This window comes from Primulina tabacum, chromosome 2, assembly GCF_025594145.1.
Source record: "Primulina tabacum isolate GXHZ01 chromosome 2, ASM2559414v2, whole genome shotgun sequence".
Classification (NCBI taxonomy): domain Eukaryota; kingdom Viridiplantae; phylum Streptophyta; class Magnoliopsida; order Lamiales; family Gesneriaceae; genus Primulina; species Primulina tabacum.
In genome coordinates, this window is record NC_134551.1 from 3,397,915 (window position 1) to 3,422,798 (window position 24,884).

The 24,884-nt window shown below is 32.0% G+C and overlaps 2 protein-coding genes and 2 long non-coding RNA genes across 4 annotated transcripts; all 4 read left to right on the plus strand.

Annotated features, from left to right (window-relative positions):
- The first annotated feature begins 13,888 nt into the window (after positions 1–13,888).
- LOC142537280 (protein trichome birefringence-like 3) lies at positions 13,889–16,478 on the plus strand. The gene is made up of 7 exons (XM_075642827.1): positions 13,889–14,017; positions 14,243–14,437; positions 14,536–14,773; positions 14,955–15,126; positions 15,203–15,402; positions 15,493–15,651; positions 16,018–16,478. Exons 1-7 carry the CDS (start codon positions 13,939–13,941, stop codon positions 16,352–16,354), a joined length of 1,380 nt encoding a protein of 459 aa, XP_075498942.1. The 5' UTR covers positions 13,889–13,938; the 3' UTR covers positions 16,355–16,478.
- Positions 16,479–17,569: 1,091 nt separating this feature from the next.
- LOC142537282 (uncharacterized) lies at positions 17,570–19,096 on the plus strand. Its single transcript, XR_012818511.1, has 4 exons — positions 17,570–17,708; positions 18,442–18,497; positions 18,578–18,635; positions 18,730–19,096. It is a non-coding gene; the product is annotated as an uncharacterized LOC142537282 (long non-coding RNA).
- Positions 19,097–19,666: 570 nt separating this feature from the next.
- Positions 19,667–22,349, plus strand: LOC142525820 (protein SCO1 homolog 1, mitochondrial). Its single transcript, XM_075630110.1, has 6 exons — positions 19,667–20,121; positions 20,297–20,387; positions 21,106–21,318; positions 21,499–21,588; positions 21,694–21,826; positions 22,047–22,349. Exons 1-6 carry the CDS (start codon positions 19,753–19,755, stop codon positions 22,165–22,167), a joined length of 1,017 nt encoding a protein of 338 aa, XP_075486225.1. The 5' UTR covers positions 19,667–19,752; the 3' UTR covers positions 22,168–22,349.
- A 772-nt stretch (positions 22,350–23,121) lies between these two features.
- Positions 23,122–23,926, plus strand: LOC142537283 (uncharacterized). Its single transcript, XR_012818512.1, has 4 exons — positions 23,122–23,257; positions 23,332–23,489; positions 23,622–23,659; positions 23,846–23,926. It is a non-coding gene; the product is annotated as an uncharacterized LOC142537283 (long non-coding RNA).
- The last annotated feature ends 958 nt before the right edge of the window (positions 23,927–24,884 follow it).

Genomic DNA, 24,884 nt, shown 5'->3' on the forward strand with positions numbered 1-24,884 from the left:
TTCTAAATAGTCAAAATTTGGTTCTCAATATGTCATTTGATTTTCGACGGAGGATTGACATGATGACAGATACATCAATAAGATCACTACCACAGTTTCGATGCCTAATCAATAATATTCAACGTGAAATCACCATCATAGTGAAAATGATGACTAAAACTAAAAAAAAAAACTATAGTAGTTTAGAAATTTTCTCTATGATAAGAGTTGGCCGACATCAAACTCTGATACTGATACTGAGTCACATATCAAACGATCCACTAGTAGTATACAGCACGTGGACAATTAAAATGGATTTGGTCGACCGGACTTGGTCGACCAGTCCCACTAGTCAATATAATTATTATTTTAAAGTTTTAGCACATATTTTTACTAAATAATGAATTACTTCAGTTTTATAATTAACTAATGTAATAATTATTTAAAGTTGATAATGACCACACATTCGAAAGGTGAATCGAGTGGACTACACATAGTCCTGCAAAAGTGAGGCTGTCTGTTGCCCATATTGGCGAGACAATTTACAATTTAGAGTTTCTCACCGAGCTAGGCCACCATTACTACACTTACTTTTCGTGTTGTAGTAAAATGTGACTTAGACTCGAAATTTATGCTAGCTCGTACTGGTTGGGTTGCTTCTCTGTTCAATTATTTGGTTCGGTAATATTCGAAATCCCATGAAATTAATGACGCATGCAAAAGACAAGAGAGAATGGTTTAAAATTAAATCTGGTCGTGCTAGATTTATACAAACAATTAAAATACTAGCTAGCTAGTAGCTACTGCACCGTGTACTTGTTTTTGGGTTCGATTTGATTGAAAAAATAAATGTAATAGAATTTGTCTTTTGGGATCAAACAAGATATTCATGTAAAATTCAGACATCGGATTCAATTAAGGTTCTCTAGGCACCTTGGCTTTGGAAACCTTTCATTCCAAATCACTTGTTCATTTTCTTTTTCATTCCTACTTATAAGTTGTAATTTCAACTTTTCATAATTAATATACGTGATAAATTTTTATTGACGATCCACATATCGTTACAAAAAAATATTACAAAAGATTTTTTCTCTAGGAGTTCACGGTAAACTTGTTACTATGAATTAGTTTTTTTTTTTTTTTTTATTTATTGAGGATAGGATGTGTCTGTGCATATGATATCACTGGCGAGGATTTTTAGAATAATTTCACCACATGGTTGCAAGATGGGTGAATATTATATTATTGCTGGGGATTCTGAGAATCATTTATATTTTCGATATTGTACAGCACATGTTTGCGGGATAAGGTTAGGCAGTGGCTTTACATTTCGTATTCCATGAACTCATTACAAGCACGCTAAAATGGTTCAAGAAAGCGTTCGCACATCAGCAGGCCATGGGTATGGGCTATGTTTTGTACCATTGACTAAATCTGATCTGATATGGACAACTTCATCTTTGCCGACTAATATATTATATAACTAAAATTGAAAATTCACTGTAAATGACAAAAAACGAAAATAAGAACATGTAAATTACATGAATAAAAATACAAATTCATAAAAATAAACTAAAAGGGAGATGTTCCCATTGTGACTTAAATGTGGACATGCGATGGCTCTGCTGCTGGCTTTGTCGATTGTCATGTGAGTTAATTAGTAGCTATGTGGCAAGTGTACTAGCTAAACCATGGCTCAGCCAACACTTGTTCATTGCGGCCTTGCCTAGTTAGGAAAGTGTTTCATCATGTGCCACGAGACGCGAACATCGGTGATGAATGATACGAAGTGGTTCTTTTTCCTCTAATACACTCTTATCTGTAAGGGGTGAGCGAATGGAGGTCATTCGATTGCAGATTCTTCCAGTTTAAAATAAAATTACGATAACATATACAAATTTTATATAAAATACGTTCCATACAAAAAGTATCGTCCTCTCTCGATAACTCACCTTTTTCTCACGAAGAATGTCTAAAAGAATATAGCGTATAAAAGCAACAACCAACAGCTTTGAAAGATTTGACATTAATACCACATCCGCCTCCGTCGACCACACATAGCCACTATCGGAAATCTTCAAAATAAATAGGAACTCTAATATAGAGATAACTCTATTATATCCAAGATAGACAAACTCTTTCGAACTCTTACATATTATCTTCTCATCTTTTGAATCAAGATAACATTTTTTTATCTCAATAATATATTCAACAATCAAATATATATACAACAAAATATTTTCTCCAATTATCACTTTTATCTATAAAATCTTTGAATTAATATTTTCTTGACAAACTAATCTAAAAAATTAAGGCATCCATTACTCGAAAGTGTATAAAAAACAACAGCAACGACTGCACAAAATGTTGTGGGCAGATTCACAACCCCAAAAACCATGTCTGTTAATTCTCTCTTTGATTCTATCTCCTACATGTATGAATGTAATAATTAAGAGCCGTGAGTCGACACAAACATTTCCAATAATTCTAATGGAAAATGAAGTGAGTTACAAATGCAAGAACAGAATCTCTTAAACAGAAGTAATAAAAAAATGGAACGTATATTATCTTCAACATAATAAAAATCATATCAGATGTGATTGAATTTTTTATGTCCACCTATTGTGTGTGTATGGGTCTGAAAATTTAAAATAATGGTTTTCTACTATTTATCAAGGTAAAGTAGCAGCTATTATTTTTAAAATAAATCAAATAACTGTTAAACACGTTTTAAAATTAAAATATCAATAATAAAAATAAATAAAAATAAAAAATAATTTTTTTAAAAAGGTTTTAGCATTAGCACAAGAACAATCTCGTGCTAGAAATGGCGAGCACGGTTCCTGCTACCGTCCACGCTAGGGATTTGGATTATCTGCTGTGACTGAAAACACAGCACCACATGATGTTGTGCACTTTTTACACGAGATGATCATTTGATAAACCTTCACACAATGTCAGATAAATTTGAGGGTATCCCCTCAAACCAATTTGTCCATCCTCTCCACTTGAAAGATCATACATTCCTATCGAGACCACTCATGTCCACTACGTTGGGAGCGCATACCTTATGTGAAATATTTGGAGCACCGCCTACTTCGATCTGATCACGAATTTACTAGGAGCGCTCTCCTTATTCGTTTAAGTATCCGACGATTTCACCCACATAGCTTGATCTAGGCCATGATTAGTGTGAAACCCCGATTTTTTTTCAGGAGATAAGAATTTTGATGATAAACCTAATTTTGAGATAAATAAACCAAGATCTAAGATTTGATATGATACTAATACCAGATAAAGATCTAAAATTTGATATGATATTGATACCAGATAAATATCTAAGATTTGATATGATAATTATCATAGATTTAAAGTTTGATTCAAAGTTCAAACGTGAGTATAATACACGATCAGGATAACAACCAACTCCTATAAATAGGAGAGTCATGCCATTGAAAATTCACACCTCCACATTTTCGAAATTTCCTCTCTAGTTCTTCCTAGGAATTTTAGAGACTTTGCTCTCTTATGTGCCGAGTATCGAAGCTCTGCAGCAGTCCAGATTCAGGCTCAATTTCGAAATCCTACCATCACCGGTTCTCATTTTTTTCGAATTATTCAAGGTAAGTGAGTTTTTGCTATATTATAATTTGCACAATTGTCCTTAATAAGTGGTCTTTTGTTATATATATATTCTTTCGTAAGTGAGTTTTTCTTGTCACACTTTTTCTTTGATGTGTGTTTGCTATTAAAAAAATTATAATTTGTGTACGAATCTCCCTTCAGTTTTTGAAAGTTCGTTCGAGCATAATTCTTTGTTCATGATATATTTTCTTCAAGATTTGTCAAGTTATTATGTACAAATCACTGTTAGGATTTGATTGGATATGAGAAAGGATTTCCGAACTATGACCCTTATACGGTGGGATGGTAATCATTGTACGGCCCCACTCCATAGAGGATTAACATATTGGACATGGCCTCACTCCTTAGAAGATTAACATATAGGAGACTGATATCAGGAAACCATGGAAATAAGATGACTTTCAGTGCTAAACAAGTATGCTATACGAGTATGATATGTGATAACATGTTATGGTTATGAAGTATGAATATTCGTTATTATTCAAGTTATGTTATGCTATGTAAAATTTGAATTCAAGTATATGTATATTTTGTTTCATGTCTCAAACGGCCCCCACTTGCTGAGTATTTTTCAAAATACCCACCCCTTACTTCTTCCTAACCCAGATAAGAACGAAGAGCGAATGGATGAAGAGGAGCAAGAGCAATTTTGGAGATGGTAGAAGATCTCGAGTTATTCCAAAAGTTTTAAGGCTTAGTTTATGTTTATCGCTTCCGCACTATTAAAACATTTTTAATCATTTTATTTTGGTATTGGAGTTGTAAAGACGATTTTTTTGTTGATTATGAGAAATAAACTGGTTTTTGTATATACTATACTGCGAGGCTTGTTGTTTGACGATTATGCGATTGTTGAGCAACGTCGGTGTCGACTAACTTCGGTCTCGGGACGTGACAATTAGCTCTGATATCACTATTTATTGTTCAATGAAACATACATATCTCCACAAATTGATGATATTATCCACTTTCAGCATAAATTCTCGTGGACTTTTTCTAGAATTTACCCAAAATCTCTAATCTTATTAACCTACGATATTTTTAATGTATTTTAAATGTGTGACTTTGGTTGAATTTTTAATCGTTCGAATATCATGAAATACTATTCAAAAAATCGGATACCAAGCCCAAATTATCAAAATACTCAAAATCCTCAACTCATGATCACCTTAAACTATAGTATGATTTAAAAATATGGTTTAAAAGATTTAATTTATATCAATGTCACTATCTATTATAATTTATAGTAAAACCAAAAAGGACCGATTCTTCATTGTATATGTATCATCAAACACAGCTCATTGCCTAGAGCATAGCTGCAACCTCAACCCTTCCGAGGCAATATATATATATAGACATCTTTATTATTTTTGTCACGAATTTTATTGAGTAGATACATTCATAGTATACCGCGGTATGAAATTTTATTAATTTGTAATTTTTGATAAATAAAATATTATTTGTTTTGAAAAAAACAAAAAATAAACGAACGGCAAATAAAATGGTAGTCCAAGGTTACGTTTTCAAATATTCAAAATTTACAAAATAAAACAGGGATTTCTATAATTTTTTTTTTACAAAAAATTCGTTATCGACGCGAGAGTTATTTATTGCATTTGACATTGTACTAAAATACAAGGAATTATTTGGAAAATATCCTGTCCATGGAACTTAAATAAGATGCCAATAATACTGCGGGTTTCGAATAATTCAAAATCAAAGGCAAAAGTTGCACTACAACTGGAAGACTACCAATTATTCTTTGCTAGCCACTTTATACCAAGCAGCATTAATTTACAAGTACTCGGTGGATATTTCGCATTTCGTCGTAGCTTTGACAAATCGATGCCATGTCACATATATAGCGACAGCCACGATTTATTTTTATCGCATCACATATATTCAAGCACCATTTTGTTGTATACGTTCTATATAAGTGTAAGAAAACAAACACACATTTGATCTAAGATTTACTTAGTGTACAATTAAAAATAACGACTATATACGAGTTATATCGTCTTAAACAAAATGTCTGAGAGCGACGATTTATCCTTTTGTCAACGATCCTCTCCCTTCTACACAAGTCGATCGACTAACATGATTCTATTCGCTTGAAATGGTTGTTAAAATTAAAGCGATCTGGATATATACGCCGAAAGACGAAGGGATGGCAAAGAACTAAAGAATAAGGCACCAAGCAAAAAGAAACATAAAATGAAGAGAAGAGGATAAGGACATGTGGTGCTCAAGTAAAGGAAGCTCGAGTTTCTAGAGCCGATTGCGAGCTCACATTATGTTTAGAAAATTTGGTTATGAATACATTCAAGAACTCGAATCGTGAATTTGTCTCACGAGCTTGCTTTCATGAATGCATCGATCAACCCTACATATGTAAAGTTAATACAAACATTTTTATACAACAGTGGTATTATATTTCACTCACGTGTATAGTGTTACGCTAATATTTTCGATGAAAAATGAGTAAAATTACCAAAAATGAAATATACATCACTAAGACCTAATAAAATAGAGATGATCAAAACTGCAAATAGACAAAAATGCAAGATGAAAATTGCAATTTTTCATGTTATATATAATATTAGGGCATCCGCATCCGTCGGAATTAATCCATGTTAATAACTCTCCATCTCATCAAAAATGATGGGGTCCACGAGCCACATATTCATTATATTAACACTTCCCCATTATTAACACACACCCACATTAATCTAATTTCAACTTTCATTATTTATGGGTCCCACTGTCCACTTACTCATTTTTTTTATTTTTAATATTTCAATATCTTTCTAATATTTTTAAAATTTTACAACAAATATTACTAAAAATAAATAGTATTATTATTTTAAAAATAACTTAATTCCAATATTCATTAAAATATTATTAAGAAATGAAAACAAAGTTGGACTCTTTTATTTAAAATATTATTCAACACAATATCTTTAAAAAAAAAACACAAAATACAAAGAAAATGAATTACGATAATTGAAAAGAGAATTACATCAATCGAAAACTACATATTCCATTTCTCTCTAATTTGGTCACACAGATGTTCATGAACTATAAGCTGCTCCGGCGTCATTTGTGAAGTGTCTTTCGAAAGGATTTCGTATTCCTTAAGCAAATATTTGCTCTTTTTAGCTTCAGATTTGTGGGATGAATTTGTAGAAATTGATTAGTATATATAGTGAGTAATTTCGAATATAGCCGTTGATGCATAATTTTGCCGTTTGAAAATAGCCATTGGTGATAATTAGCGACGGTTTTCATGGTGTTAAAAAACCGTCGCAAATAGCGATCTTTTTTTAAAAAAAACAGACGCTTTTCACTTTGCGACGGTTTACGAAAAACCGTCGCAAAGTTGCGATGGTTTACGAAAAATCGTCGCAAATTTCGAAATAACGCCGTTCACTCTGATAAATTTCTTGGCTGCTATGTCAGCCAAGATTATTAATTCTTGCGCCCACATTGGTGGGACGAAAATTAATGGTGTTATTAACACCCATTAACCAACCAATGTGGGTGCCCTTAGAAATACTAATTTCATTTCACAGTATTCAAACATGAAAAATTTTAATTTTAATTTGAGCTCGAGCTCGACGGAACTTTGGAGCTCTTGGGTTCAAGCTCAAACCGGGCCGGCTCGTTGAGCAGCTCACGATCTTAAAATTCCAAGTCATTGTGAACATTTATCGATTACCAGCCCAAAATGGACGAACACCACACAACGAGATACAGAGAATTGCCCCTTAGGCCCAAAGTTTCTCTTGATAAGAAGGGCTTACCACAATTTCAATTTTGTTCATATAAGCTTAAGCTGTATTGAATGCTTTAATATTCTCCAAACGTTTCACGCTCCTCATGCTAAGTAATGGCGTCTTCTTTCCTTTTTGATAATTGTGTCGAATGATCACCGGGGCTGATCAATTTTTTTTATTAACCGTCTGAACTGACTGAACGGAATTATATCTCACTGTTTTTTTCTCAAAAAACTACGATTAAAAATAATAATTATAAACCGCAACGTACATATGATGCTGTTATTTTTTTTTGTCAAGAACTGTAATAAACGGCTATGCCTAAACGGCTATGCCTAAACCGTTTGCTATAGTATATGACCCGAGGTTATAATAATTTGTAAATTATACACTTAATTAAAAAACATCTATTCACTATCTCTGAACTTTCTTTTAAAATTTTTCTCACCTAAAAAAAACGCTTCTTAAATATTGTTAAAATTAGTCTGAAAAAGGAGAAATCATGAGCAACGATGCAACACCTAGTGTAAAAAAAAAAACTTCGTTAAATTTGGCAAATATCATTTTGCTGTGCCAAACATATTAGAATTTATTAAATTGGTTTTGAATCATGTTTATTATTTTATTTTTTTTAATTTTTGTATGATTTGAGTTAAATTTTATATTTAAAAACAATATATTGTTTTTTTTCTTTCGAATCAATTTGAATATATGTTCTAATATTTTGCATTCTGCTTGATCATTTGGCCAAAAACTAGAAACCGTTTGAAGCTAATCAAAATCATAATTCTAATTTACGTGTAAAACCAGGATTATTTTAAAAAAATACTAACTGACCACGTATAATAATTTGGTTTGAGTTTTTTTTTTTAAAAAAATATCATAAATCGTACCGTGATCACTATTAATAAGACTTAGTTTGACAGATAAAAATCCGTAGTTATCTTCTAGCACACACCAAATGTTATCTCGGCCTCATTTTCTCAAGTAAAGAAACACATTAAATTATCAGCAATTCTTGTTTCTGTAGTATTTCTTCAATTGGTTCCGACTAAAGTGTTTGTAAAATATTATGTTTTATAAAAGTGATTAAATTTATAGATTGTAAAAAAGTGGTAAAAATAAAAAAAAATGTTTAGCGTTTAAAATAAAAGTGAAAACCTGAAAATTTTAAGTTAAAGTATTCGCTAAACTAGTGATTGTAATAACAATTTTATAATACAAAATAAAAAAAGTGGAAGTATATCAAATAAGTTGTATCTGAGTGCTGACTAGTGTGGAGGAAATTCACTCATTATGATATTTAAAAGTCAAAGATAAACACTTGGACAATTATTTGGAAATTCATAAAGGATTCAAATGCAGAAGTGTTTATTCATAAAATGTGTCTGTTTATTCGGGAAGTCACATCTTTTCGCAAAAGATGTTTTTATGTTATAAATATAATCTAAGTTCTGAATTTTGATATACTACTAAAATTCCATTTCTCTTTATTTTCTGTAAATAAATTATTCTCTAAATTGTTTTGGAAAAATGTATAGATATTGTTGTCTGTAAATTTTGTTCTTTGTTTTGAAACTCATGAAAGGAAATTGCCGTTATCCAGCAGCAACATATTGAGGACAATATTTCTTTAAGGAAAGCGACATCGTGATCGAAACAAAATCACATTCGGGAAAATTATTTTCTTGCAAATACCAGAATCCCTTTTGGAGAATCAAAATCATCATGATAACATCTTTGAAATTTTGATTAAATTTAAGCAGAAGCACACAAAACTAATTTTCTAAATGATTATTGAAAAATCACATGTTTTAAAATTTGCACACACTCCCTAAATACAGTCGAAGTTGATTTGCCGTCTTGCTTAGAGACATGTTTGTTAACTTTCATGAATTTATAGCAAGGAACTTGTAACATGGCACAACATTAGGCACGACTTCGTATTAAATGCCTAAAGTCGCTAGTCATTTAGTTAAGTTTCTTTAATAGATCAATTAGATTGTCCGTGGCCAAAAAATATTGGTATTTGAGTAAATATTTGGGAACTCGACCTTTTTTTTCAGTACAAAAAGACGCTAATTTAGCGACGGAATTAAAAAAATTTGTCACTAAATTGAACTTGCCTACGGTTTTATAGGCAAATTACCGTGGTTATTAAAACAGTCGCTATCTTAGTGTCTGCTCGATATATGAAACTGCAATAGAGGCACTTAATATATCCCCACAATTCAGTCGAAATCGTGCATACTGTTATTATTTCTAAAAAAGTATACGCTTTTAATTAAAACAATGCAAATTTGAAGAAAAAGGGCAGGGGGGACAAAATCACACTCCTGGCATGAAAAATAAATCATATTTCCCAAATGGAAACCTCTGCATTCCTTAAATCAAGCTCGCATGCAATTCTCATTGACATAAGAAAGCGTACAAACCTAATTTAAAACCATACAATAAAAAAGAAACAATTATACTATTAAACAAAAATAAACACTCAGTAAACTAAAACTCGATACTATTCTGGGCTCGAAATTAAGCTCATCAATGACTAAAAGTCTGGTAGTTATCACACTTGTTGTCATCGTTTTCGTTTCGGGTAGGACACATCAGGCCGTCGATGGGCAGTTCCAAGAAGTAGGACAGTGCTTGATAAAGTGTGGGGAGGTATAAGTCATGTGTTCTAAAGATTGCGGAAGCTCTAAGAAGCAGGCTCTCGCATGTTACGAAAATTGTGGTGCTACTGATATTACTTGTGTCAGTTCTTGCGTCGCCCATGGCAAACAAGACGTGCTTTCTGAGCCAAAAGTGTGATTCATTTTTAATTAACAATAGTTGAGTGACGTCGTACCAAAGTAAAAGTGTAATATAATGTAATCGATATTTACTACTTTATTACTATATCTAATAAAGGAAGAAGGCGCTGTAATAACTCTTTATATTTGTCCAGTTTGAATTAAGAAATAATAACTTGCAAAACATCAAGTTCTTTTAAATCTTTTTGAAAACGCTTTCGATGGAAAACTAATTAGAGACTTGAGAGGGCAAGTAAATTAATATGTATAACTTATAAATATAGGGACAGAGTGAGGACTTAAAATGGACAGTACATACAGTATTTTCTTGTGTTGAAGGAAATTTCATGGAAGTGGGATGATTCATTAATAAACAAAAAATTTATTCTTAACAAGTATTTCAGCATAACAAAATTATTTAATTTAAAATCATAAAAGTTGACGTTTATGCAGAAAGTTTATAATAAAAAATACCGTATTTGTTAAGGTATATATGATAATTTGATAATAATGTTTAATATAATTATCCATATAGTTTCGTCTTTGAAAAAATTATTCAAATATTATTGTTAGAATCAAACGCTAATCACATGGCGAAAATCTATAGTTGTTAGTCAAGACACAACTTTATTTTCTTATACCCGTGACAGCGCAAAGTGCACATACTTGGGCGCTAATGGATTGGACTGTTAGGTGCATGAGTCGGAGAGTTGCATGTTTATTTGCTGGTGGTGTCTCATATCTCTTAGAGATCAATCTTATCATTTTCCTACCTCCAACCAAGTCCAAAGCAGAAATAATATTACCCGTTTAAAATCTGACATCCTTCTTTTACTACTCAAATAACCAACCAAATCAAGTAGCACAATGTCAGCATGAAAATTTCTCAGGAGGTCATTCATCTCATTACTACTCTCACTTATACACGTTTAATCCAATAATTAAGATCTAAATTATGAAACAAAACATTAATAAGCTTGGATAGCATAGTTTTCAATATGGAACACATTATTCTATAATATATAAAAAGAAATTAGATGAGATTATTGTGAATTGTGATGGACGCGACCACAATAAATCTATTGTGAAAAATGTTTAGATTTTTTTTGATTTTCGAGAAAAAGAATATGTGCTAACGAGAGAAAACGTACGATCCATATTTTCAAAAGATTTCCAGCGAAGAAGATTTGAAAGCGAATGAATTCATTGAACATACATCAATTGTTTTAAATTTAGGCATCAAAGATCGAGAGGTAACCTCGACCATGGTTCTCAATATCCGTGGAACAAAAAACCAAAACTAATAAAATTTAAAGTGTTTATCATGAGCAAAGTTTTCAATTGTGAATTTTCAAATTTGTCCTCACTTTTTATATATTTCAAAAAAACTCTACAAAATTGATGCGGATGATTTTTGTAAAATAAATTAATATGATAAGGGCATAATAGAAAACAAAATATATGTCTTATGTTTATCAAAAAGAGCCCAGCTCTAAGTGATCATCTACTAGCTAGATAGATTTATGGAATACTTAAAATAAATAAATATATAATATTTAATTCAAAACCATAAAATTTATCGTTAATTTTTCAATTTTTCAATTTTAATTATATTATGAATCAATTTATAATTTTCAAAGTTAAAAAATTAAATTATCGTAATTTTGAGTTGAATTATAAATTTATTAAAATTTTATTAATATTATTTTAAATAAAAATAATACTCCATGCACTAAATATATTTCATGTCAATTCATCTTTTAGATAGAGTTTATACAATAACTAAAATATAATTATATTTATTATAATTATATTTTATAAATAATATGGCTCGGAACTCAAGACAACAAGAGAACACAATACAAACAAATTGACTATTTAGTAATAAAAGTTGTTAGATGAATGCAATTTCTTGCCATTTTGTTTGGTTGGAAAAACACCAAAAAGATAACAACCAATATTATGTCATATTTGTGATATGCGTTTTCATTTTCATTATTTTGTCAATCGTTTTTGGTTGAAAATAATATAATATATTAGAAACTATTTTTTAGGAATCGATGGTTCAAAAACATACATCAGAAAAGTATTCGACTAGGTGACTCCAATTACACAACCAACTATGTATATATCAAAACATCTCTCACATGGTAAAAGCTTGTGTGAGACGGTCTCACGGATCGTATTTTGTGAGACGAATATCTTAATTGGGTCATTCATGAAAAAATATTACTTTTTATGCTAAAATTATTACTTTTTATTGTGAATATCGGTAGGGTTGACTCGTCTCACAGATAAAGATTCGTGAGACCGTCTCACAAGAGACCTACTCATCTCACATGTAACGCTAGTCGTTTTCGCAGTGTCTATTATAAAAAGGTATTTACTAAAAGATCAAAAGTTAGTGAAGCTCAGAAGTCACTTATCAATTCATTGAATGATTTTTTAAGAAGAATTGAATATCTAAGAAGGAACATTGATATGTTTAAAAAGCTAATAGAAGAGAAGAAATTATGTCATGTGCCTAAAATTACTATAAAAGTTTTATTATCGAATAATGAATAATACCTTCATGAATTTAACCGAAAAAAAATATATACAAATTTATTTAATGCTAGCTAGTTTATAGATTATATCTAGTTAAAAGTATATATTTCTATAGACAATGAAGGATTTTATATTTTATAAACAATTAATTCATTCTTATATATTACAACTTTAAGGTACCTCGATCTTTTGTACCATATAAGAACCTGTTTGATTGATAAGTTGAACCTGCGATGACAGTTAGTTGGTATCCATACAATATTATTGTCTCATTTCGATAATGGAGGTGCGTAAGATTCTTTCAAACTCGTGTATAATTGAGTTTAGACCTTGAAGTTATTCAGAATATATAACCATAATAATCTCAATAATTATCATTATATCACAAATTATCCTCAAAAACAACTTTTTCTCTCTTTCGCTCACTTGATTTGTTTTATCTTCTCTCGATTTTTTTTTCATAAATTTTTACGACAATTTATTGTTATGATATCAGAGAAATAAACGCGATAACATCACAACGAAACATCACAAGTAATATTAACAATTGCAATAAGATAATCATAAATATTTATAGTGGTTCATCTTAGAATTAGACTACATCGATTCGAAGTCTCTCAATGATATCAGTACTTCTTTATTAATAACTAAGAAAACAAGAAAACTAATAATACAAAGTATTTTAACACTCTATTTTAACATTTACTTTCTCTCTAATAATCACATTTCTTAAGAACTCATATTAAATCATCTATTTCACTTGTACACTTGTGCATGAAGATGAAAGAATTTTGGGTTTTGATGTGGTTTTGAAATGAAAAATGAATGAATATTTTCAAGTAAAGTTTAAGGAAAAAAAAAAAAACATCGTTGCTTATATAATCAAATCAACCATTTTTTACTAACTCGAACCAAGTGTATTGTTGAATTCCACGATGGTGATTTGAATATTAGCACTTATTTTATTCAAGGGTTAAAATATTTTAGTTTCAAAACAAAACTTGAGACCTTAGATGCCAATAGAACGTCCCATAAAGCGTGTAAGATTTAAAAGATATTTGGCCAAACAGTTTTTTCTACACAAGTTATTTACGTATAGAAACTTACATTCTTCGACCACCCTTATCAGATAGGTTATATGATCGATTATGTGTGTGGGAGATCCGAGAACTTGTGAAAAGTTCTTGAATGTACTGAAAATGAAAGAAAATAAACATCGAGTTTACGCGCAGTTGCACCTAATTATTAAATCAACACGATCCTCTCTAAAATTATATGGTAAGCTTGCAACTTGCTGCCTAATTGTCTTTAATTTGTTCATTTATAAAGTGGAATGTATTGCTGAATCAGACATGACTTTAACTTCACTTCTACTCAAAAACCCAATAAATTAATCCTCAAACTGTTTCTGAAGTTTAATCAATTTCCTCATCAACCTGCTGCACTTGCATTCGATCACCCCCTCAGGCCTCCCTATATCTCTCTGCTTTTTTCCTTCTCCAGAGTGCCCATCTTCAGCATTTTTCATCATGGGAACGCCAAGACCTCCGCGGGGGAAGCTGCCTTTATCGGTGATTCTTGTTGTGGTTTGTGGGCTCGCTTTTTTTGCGCTTTTGTACACAGAAATGAGCTCCTTTTCATCCAAGTTCAGGTTTAAGCCTTGTGCTAAGAGAAAGGCTGCTAAAAAGCCTGTGTCAGGTGTATATGTATTCATATGCCCAGTTTCTTGATTTCGTTTTATTTAGTTTCCAGTGTCTGGGAATCTTAAAATCTTGTCCTCTGGTTGTATTGTACAGGTGGGACGAATGTGCAAGCTAGCGCATTGAATTATGCAGCTGATGATCGGTTCGAGTTCGATCCTGAAGAGTGTAGTCTCGTGGATGGAAAATGGATCTTCAACAGTTCCATCAAGCCTTTGTATTCCGACAGGACATGCCCATATCTGGATAGGCAGGTTTCATGTGTTAAGAATGGACGGCTGGATTCTGAGTACATGCACTGGGAATGGCAGCCTGATGATTGTTTTTTGCCTAGGTCAGTTCTTTTTTACTAACAGCACCAAAACTGTCAACCACAGAGCTAAGTGTCTTTAGCCTTACATATTATTTCACAAGGGGTCAAGAACAGTAGCTCTGAAGCTATGACCATTTTTCCCAAAAACTTGAGCTACCATGGTCCAACAATAGTTATTACATGTTGATACTTTTTTTCACAGGTTCAATCCAGAAATAGCGCTACGTAAACTTCAAGGGAAGAGGTTAATGTTCATAGGGGATTCTTTGCAAAGAGGGCAGTGGCAATCCTTCGTTTGCCTCGTGGAGTCTGTGATACCGGAAGGGAAGAAATCGATCAAACGAGGTCGTGTCCACACAGTTTTCAGAGCCAAGGTGCATCAGATGGATATGGACTGAAGTTTTTCCGTTGTATATAGGCTTAAAACTGAATTGTTTATTGTTTTTTCAGGAGTATAATGCCACTATTGAGTTCTATTGGGCTCCATTTTTAGTGGAATCAAACACTGATTTGCACATCATAACAGATCCAAAGAAGAGAATTCTGAGAGTTGATTCAGTGGAGAAACATGCCCAAAATTGGATTGGAGTCGATATACTCGTGTTCAACACTTATGTTTGGTGGATGAGTGGCCTCAGGATCAACTCATTGTAAATTCTCTCCCTGTAAACTATTTCCATTGAATAATGCAGTAATGCTCAAAACACAACACCTAGCATTAATCACCTGATGAAGCGCAGATGGGGTTCGTTTGCAAACGGCGAAGAAGGATATGAAGAACTAGATGCATCTGTTTCTTACCGAATAGGGCTCAAGACATGGGCAAATTGGGTGGATTCAAACATTGATCCCAACAAAACTCGAGTTTTTTTCACTACAATGTCCCCAACGCACCAAAGGTCGGTTCATTTTCAGCACCTAATACTTCAACCAATCCATTCAACAAATTACAGAACAATCCACCCAATTGACTAGTCTTTTCTTAAGTTTGTCATTCAATATTGGTGATCCCATCGAAAACCATGGTGCGACGCACAAAGGACTATCATCTAATGACAATTGACACCTATATTCACATTATAGGTTAGACTAAGCTACATGATACAGATAGATTCAATCAGGTGGACTTTTATCGTTTATAGATAGTTTGCAAGTAAATAAACTAGTGATTAGTTTATCAGTTCATTGCCTCATAGTGAACTATGAATACATGCTAAAGCAAATTCTCCCTTTCAGCAACTTTGTCAACCCTTTTCATATTTCAGGAGCACGGACTGGGGGCACGAAGAAGGGATCAAATGCTTCAATGAAACGAAGCCGGTGATGAAGAAACGACACTGGGGGACCGGCTCAGATAAACAGATCATGGGCATCGTGAAAGGCGTGATGCACCGGATGAAAACCCCTGTGATCTTGTTGAACATCACTCAATTATCGGAATACAGAATTGATGCACACTCATCAATTTACACCGAGTCCGGGGGAAGATTGTTGACAGATGATGAAAAGGCCGATCCTCTGCATCATGCAGATTGCATACATTGGTGCTTGCCGGGAGTTCCTGATACATGGAATCAAATATTTTACGCTCATTTGAAGTAGCATCCGTATTTAAGGAAAAAAATTGAATGATTGATTTTTATTTTTTAGTTTTTTTGAGTCATTTTGGCAACAAGATGCCAATGATGTAATCACGTATATGTCATATGGAATGGATATACTTATTTTGTTAACTTTTATATATAAATAAAAAATAATTATAAACTTACCGAACAAGATGATCTTGGCTATATTGGACATTGTGCAACGGACATCAAATTCAAGAAGCGATTGAAGAGACTACGATATCTGAATGCATTCATGTCTGTCGATCGTTGAATAATGTTGCTCATAATATTGCTCGTTTTGCTTGTTCTTCGCCTTCACCTTTTGTTTGGATGAATGATGAATTTTTTTTTTTGGTTGGTTAATATTATAATGGATGAGTTTAATCAATAAAGTTACGAGTTTATCTTAAAAAAAATAATAATTATAAGCTATTTACTTTTGTATTTTGGATTTTTACATAAAAAATATTTAATATTGGCATTTTAAAATAGTTTTTCCGATAATCCCCTGAATTAAAAAAAATTTATATTTTTAATATCTTTGATAATAAGTAACTAGATTCGATAAGAAATCTATTTAATTATATTAAAAGTAATAATTTACCAAAATAGATACAATTTTATTTTGGTTAAGATATCAAATATATAATATGTATAATTATTTGTATAAATACAAAATGTTGATAATAAATTTCAAATTATAAATAACGCTTACGGTAAAAAAAATAATCCTAAAACTTTCGCTTTTTATTTTATAAAAAAAATTCAGAACATAAAAAATAACTAATATTTTATTCAAAAAAAATTGTTTACTTGATTTAAAAATAATAAAATTCTAACATCATTTCTTAATTTTAATAAATTTGAAAATTTTAATACTCTTAAATTAATATTTAAACAAAATTAAATTTATATTTACAAAAGACTCGATAAAATTTAGTATGTCAACTAACATAATTTAAATTTATGAAATTATTTTGATAAAAAATAATCCATGATTTATAATTGGAAAATGATATAACAGATAGGTTTCTAACTACAAATTTATATCAATTTTGATCTTTTTATCTGATTTTTGTTCGAGTTAATAATTTATAAAATTTTGTTTATATGTAATAAAATTAAAACAACGTGGGCCCAGTGTGGTCCAATTAATCTTTACGTTAAAGCCCAACAATTTACTGAAAACTCGCCCCGCTTAGCCAACGCATCCATTCATAGCGGGAGAAATGTTCGTCAAGCCAATTGACCCAGGCCGCCTTTGAGAAGGATTCACGAGGATCCATGGTTTAAAAAAAAAAATACACCGACAGGAGTTAGGGTGTCTGTCATTTCCGGATCGCTTTCGGGTATTGGAATTTTGATCTCGTACTGATTTTAAATGTTGTGTATTCCGATTATATATTTAATATGTTTTCTGGAATTAATTCAAAGCCGAATTGTATCTTGTTTATTGCTTTCGTTTGAAGAATGGCTGGTGGTGTAAATTTCATTCGCAGGGTCATATATGAGGCCAAAATCGACCTGGATCTTTTTTTTTTTGACATATCAAGATCGTGTTTTTTGGCGATCTTTTTGTTTGATTTTGGGTCGGGGGGGTCTTTGCCAATGACGAATTCCGTAGGCTTGTACTGATTTCGGATATGACAGCTATGTTTTTACTAAATTTTATCGGTCTGAGGCTCGTGCTTTTTTTTTTATTATTGATTTCAGCCTTTCGTGTTTGGCTCCTACGGATTTCATTAGTTTTTACGCCTAAATGTGCTGTTCCAATGGCCAAATTTTTATGTTGGGGAACTCTCCTATCAACTGCCCCTGAATCGGATTCGAAAAAATTGTTGGCAGATTTATTTGGTATTTTGTACGGTAGGTGATTCTTAGGGAAAATGTCTTAGGGCAATGGCCATGTGTTTGTGCTATATTCTTTCCGCAAAAATATTGAAGAAATGTGGTTCTTTTCTTATTTTTTCTCCTATATGTTCTGTTTTCCGATAACAAGTTGAATTTAGTTTGTAACTGAGTGGAAGCTGTTTTCTTTACTCTTTCACCTGATATTTTATATCCTTCCATGCCCTATCCTAGATTCCAGAGGTTTGCTGTAAGGACGTCGAAGAGGAAGGAGGAACAATCTGATATGGGTATCCAGATATTTCTTGTGCATTTTGTGTTGGTTTCTTATTTTAGATGGTCTTGTACTAAAATCTATTTCTTGATTCAGCTGCTCAAATGAAGAAAGACTAACTGATCAAATCAAGGATGCGTCCAAGAACTTTGAGGTTTGTGTAAGCAATTTTTGGCCCGGAACCTGTGTATTATTTCCTATAATCCTTCAATAACTTGTGTTCTAATCTTAAATCTTCAACTAAACAGTCATTCAAGAATCAGTGATGAGACACCCATTGATATATGGGCACAAGATTCCGTTTGACATAGAAGAAAATGAAGCTTTGTTGAATCCAGTCAGGGGCTGAGGTTTTAATTTGAATTTAACAAACATTTACGAGGCGTCCGAATCGATCTTTGAATGTTACTCGGCTGAGCTGTCTAGGAAAATGTGAGCAGATTCCATGTTAGGGTCAGGCATCTCAAGTTTTGAAATCTCAGCTATGTATAGCTCTTGATTTATATGATTAGGTACGGTATTGAGATTGGGAAGAAATTATATGGTTAATAAACTTTCGTTCTTCTGTCTTGTCTTAGAATTCTAATGGAGTTGAGCAAGTCTTGTTCAGTAACATTTTTTCTCTTAGGCACTTGTTTTTTAAAAAAATTTCAGCTTTATTCCTGTAGTGATTGATTTTTTTATTGGATTATAAGTTTGTTGCTTATTGTTTATTTTAGTATTAAAAAAATCGAAATCCAATATATTGGATGTGCTTTTCTTTTAAAAAATATATTGTACCTCAGCCCGAATATCGAATAAATTGAAGGTTATTTAGCAACAGTGTCATAGAATCGAAGCATACTTGAATTCCAACTGGAATTCGACTGTTAAATTCAAAATTTGTGTGTGTGAATGGTATATATGTATCCTTGCCATCCATAAAACATTAATTGAAATTTAAAATGTATCCGTGTCAATTTTTTTTAAAAAAATTTGATATTTTATTCAATAAAAATATTAAAAAAACTAAATAATAATTTATTCAGAACTGATAAATCTAATTCATTTTCTAAACTTTAAAAATTTCACATAAAAATTACAAGTATTAAAATAAGACGTTATCCGAATAAATAATTAGAAAATTTAAAAAATAATTCCCAAAAAAATTGTGAAGTAGCGCTGGTATAAAATGGTATTCGACGCTGGATAATAATAAACCCTTTACTTGTTGCCATAGGGTTTGAGAAAGTCCACAGAATCTGACGCCAAGAATTTCTCCAACTTTACCGATGGCTTCGGTGTTATCGAGAAACGGAAGCCTTCGACTCATATACAGATCCTTCGATTCTCATTGGCGTTCCTTGAAACTCCCATTTCACAGTCTACCCGAACTGTCTATCCAGGACTCCCACCGTTCCTTGCTCTCGCCGGGATTTCTTGTTGGTAGATATAAATCGCTAGGTACTTTTGCGTTGAATCATCGATTTTTGTGCACCACTGCTACTAAATCTTCTGTTAATCAATCGTCAAGTTCGACCACCGCCGCGACGCCCTCGAGTGGGTTGGCGGAGGGGAATTCCGAAAGTGGAAATAGTGGGGAGCAGGGTTCGGCTGGATCACAGGATAGTTCTCAGCAAGGGAAGCCTGTCCGAGGCGGGGTAAGTTTGTTTCATTTTCTCATTCATTTCGTTGTCTCCAGTCTTACGTATTATAGTCTTTCTTTTCCGTTCCTTTCTTTTATACTCTATAATTGTTTCGGATTATATTATAGTGCAATTGGCAAGTATTACATTTTTGTAATGGTAAATAACTAAGTTCCAATTTTGATGGTAGCCTGTTTCGTGGATGAGCTTGTTTTTACTTCTTTGCACTGGAGTGGGATTGATCTTCTACTATGACAGAGAAAAGAGGCGGCATATTGAAGGTTAGATTACTATGGTGAGTTGGATGAGGTTTCTGTTTATTAATTTCATGTTTGAAAATCTGGTTTTGTCATTACATGTTTTAATGGTTCGAGTCGACATCACTGTGGTATTTGTTTGTGGTTGATTTGTTTGTGTTTATGGATTTGGGGAATGAGGCCAAACAAGATGAAAGCTTGTGCAGATTGTGGTTGATAATTCATTTCCTAACTTCTAGTGGTACTTTTGGAATAAATCCTAGTTTAATTGTGAAGTATTGGTTACTTGCTATTCTTTAGTGATTGTTGTATGATGTTCCTCTTTCTTTGTGCTGTTTGCTGCATGAATATATGATGGGCCTCAAAATGTACTATTATCAGATCTGGGTAAGTAAATTATGATAATCATCGGATTTTTCCCTTGGCAAGAATTTGAAGTTGTTTCATGTTTCTTAGTTTTTCGGAAACTGGTGCAAACATATGTGAACTGTTGCCAATTTCAACTAGAATAGTTTGATTTGTAATAAAAAATTTGAAGCCCGATTTAAGTCGACTCACGGTTAACTGAACTGAGTTTCTGCTGACATGAGTCATACAACGTACCAACTTTAGAAGTTGCACTGGTATTGGCATGAATAAGGTGTATTCGTAGATCAGTTTGGCTATATATTCTGTGTTGATTCAGAATTGTTTATTGCATTTCCATTGGCATGTATAAAGTTTTATGGTCACTGTCTTTCAGGAATAACCAGTGCTTCAAATGAAGTAAGACAGGGACCTTCTGTTGGGAATGCTGCTATTGGAGGTCCATTTAACCTTATCGACCATACTGGAACATCAGTATCTGAAAAGAACTTTCTGGGAAAATGGAACTTGATTTATTTTGGATTCACTCATTGCCCTGATATATGCCCAGATGAGCTACAAAAACTTGCGTCGGCTATTGATAAAATAAGTAAGTTTGCTGAGTATCATTTCTTTGGCTGGGATGTGACATTTCTTGTGACGGAAAATGATTTTGGGATGTGACATTTCTTGTGATGGAAAATGATTTTGATATAGTTAGTCTTGATCATTCGGTCATGATGTGTACTTTTTTTAATTCTCGGGTGGTACTAATTTTATACATTTCCAGAAGAAAAATCTGGAATAGAAGTAGTCCCCATCTTCATTTCAGTCGATCCGGAGAGGGATAACGTTGAACAAGTTTGTGAGTATATCAAAGGTAAATTTTTTATGGTTTCTTCATCAAGTTAAATGTTTGCAACACAAACCAAAATGTTTTTGTTTTCTTTTTTTCTGAAAATTTGCCATTACATGTCACTTTCAGAATTCCACCCAAATTTAATTGGCCTGACTGGTACCCCAGATGAAATTAGGAAAACTGCACGTGCTTATCGCGTGTACTATATGAAGACGGAAGCTGAAGGTTCAGACTATCTTGTCGATCACTCCATAGTGATGTACGGGTTATCCACCACCACTTCACCTAGGCTAAGTTTGATACTGATTAATCCAACACTCTGAATTCATCTTTTTCTTGTTTTTCAAGAGAAAATGGAATTATGAATCTTTGGGTCATGTTTGGCGAGATTGTGATATATATCATTATCAAGACTAAGGGGAATGCTTTTCTTCTTATATATTACTCACCATTTGCATATTCTAAACCAAAATATGCAGGTACCTGATGGATCCAAGCATGCAATTTGTGAAGTTCTTTGGAAAGAACGAAGATGCAACTTCACTTGCCGATGGAGTCATTCTGGAAATAAGAAAAGCAAAACAAAAGGTCAAGGCATAGATTTTACATTTTCTGCCGGAAGGACTCGAGTTTTGAGATTTAAATCACATGTTTATTATGGTATTTCTGAAAGAGGTTTACCTCTATAACACTTTTGACTCATTTTCAGCTACAATTTTCCCTAGTTGATCCATGATAATACTGAAGAATAAAGTGACCTGTATTGAATATTGATTATTTCACCTGGCCTGTATTGAATATTATCATACTATATTCATTTGCATTCATTGTAAAAAAACTCTTTCTAAAGAAAGTGTCATCCAACCATTTATTATATTTCTCAATTTAATTGTGGAAAATATGTTTTTTAGAAATCGTGAAAGTAAATTAAACATATTCCTAAATATCTCTATATTTGATATGAAACTGCGTGGAACTATTTTCATGAACATGTTGAAATTTTTTCAAGGCTTGAATGATTACTTGACAAGTAAGTTTTTTTTCTATGTTTCCAAAGAGGGTTAACCAATATGTTCACTAAATCGAATAGGGTTTTGAGAACATTTTATTCTTTAAGGTAGCATTTGAATGCATCAACTTAAATTAAATGGATTTTATATTTTTATTGTTAATAAAATAATAAAATAATAGATGAAATCTTAAATTCATAACTTATTATTTTCACATTAGTTACACAATGTATAATAGATTTCAAATGTTTTCATTATTTGATGAACTTGTAATTCATCGTAATTATGAACTTTATATAAACATGTAAGAAGTCGATTTGAAGTTTATAATCTAGTTCTTTAAAACTACAAAAATTAGTGTTGATAGCTTTTTCTATGAGCCTGATGAAGCAAGTGAAGTCCAACACTAGAAGGTTGGATTTGAAATATATCAATCCACACACTTTAAAAAAAAACAACTATCTTAACTAAAAAAATACACCTAAAATTTGATATTTATCGATACACTTGAAATTCATTGATTTTGCGACGAGTCTTGCGCGTATTATTAAATATTTATCCAGCGTTTCGGAAAAGCCTCATTGCCTAATCAATTATGATACAGTATAGAAACCCAATTTCTTCCCAAATTGGTGAAACTCAACGCTCTGAGGGATGAAGAAATGCCACGTGGACAGAGAGTGTACAAAAAACCATAAGCCAACACCGCCACCATAAATATGATATAAAGACAAGCTTGCATTTAAACCGGTAGAGTTATCGCAAGACTACACAGTCTACACTACACAATACCTGGAAACTGAGCTCGCTCTAAATCAGCTATGGCTTCCTTACTCGACACTGTCTACTCTACCAAGTTCTCTTCCCATTCAAACACATTCAGAACTCCACATCTCACTTCGTCTTTCAGAAGTAAGCATATAACTTCCAAGCTTTTCAAGAATCTTTTTTTTTTTTAAAAATTTTAATTCCTGGGCCAGTGTAATTCTGCGTGTTAGTTGTATCTTTTACTGTTTGGGGTGTGTTATTGTATGAAGTGGGTAGTCTCAGGACGGAGGCTTGTAGTGGGAGCTGCAGAAACGGTACAAATGAAGGTTTTGTGAATTTTCTTTTTCTGGTTTTTTTTTGCAATCTATTTAATTTTATTGGGTTTTGGAGCTTATTTTAGATTTATGATTAACTTTCTCAAATGGGAATACATATTCGGAAAAATGATTAAGGGGGGTGTGTTGTATTGAAAAATTTGAATTGGTTTTGAGATGCTTGAGTAATGTGTGGCAGTTGGAGCCACGGCCCAGATACGGCACCGGCGGAGAGTGGCTCAAGCATGAATCAGATTCTTGGCATCATTGTGTTAAGTTGATATTACTTAAATATATTATATCTCTTATGATTTCTCAATGTTTTAATTTTTTTAGATTTCAAATCAGAATATTTATTTTTTGGATTCAAATAGAAATGTATATATGACGATTCTTTATTATTCTTAAGCAAAATTATATGTTGGAGTCAAATATTGAGTTGTCAATTAATAGATTTTTTTAATATCATTGATTCAAAGAAAATGTCGAGAAAACGTGATGTATTTCAAAAAATAAAAAAATATATAGTTATTTCTTGATTCTCAATTGTCTTCATTACTTTCTTTTTTCCTCTCGTTCTGTTCTGAAATATGATTGTAAATCAAAGTTCGTACTTATGAATAATCAGACTATGACGTCGAAGTGAATGTCATTTTTTTAAAAATAAAAACTATACAAGGAAAAAATTTAATTCATATTTTAGATTTATTATATAGATATGTGTTCATCTTTCTCACCCTTTATTATTTGTATTTAAACACGATAAAATGAAATTATATCATCTGATTTTAAATTATATGATTCTTATGATTTCTCTATGTTTAAATTTTTTTTTCAGATTTCAGATCAAAGTTTTCTTTTTCATTCAAATATAAATGTATATATAATGATTATTATTTATTATTATTAAGAAATTATACGTTGGAGTGTAATATTGAGTTGTCAATTGATAGACTTTTTAATGATTCGATGAAAATGTTGAGAAAATATGATGTATTTCAAAAAATAAAAAATATAGTTATCTCTTGATTCTTAATTCTTTTCATTCCTTTTTTTTCCCTTTTATTTTGTTTGGAAACATGATTGTAAATCAAAGTTTACTCATGAACAATTGGACTATGACGTCAAAGTGAATATTACTTCTTAAAAATAGAAACGATACAAATAAAAAATTTAATTTATATTTTAGATTTCTATATAGATATGTGTTAACATTTCTCACCAT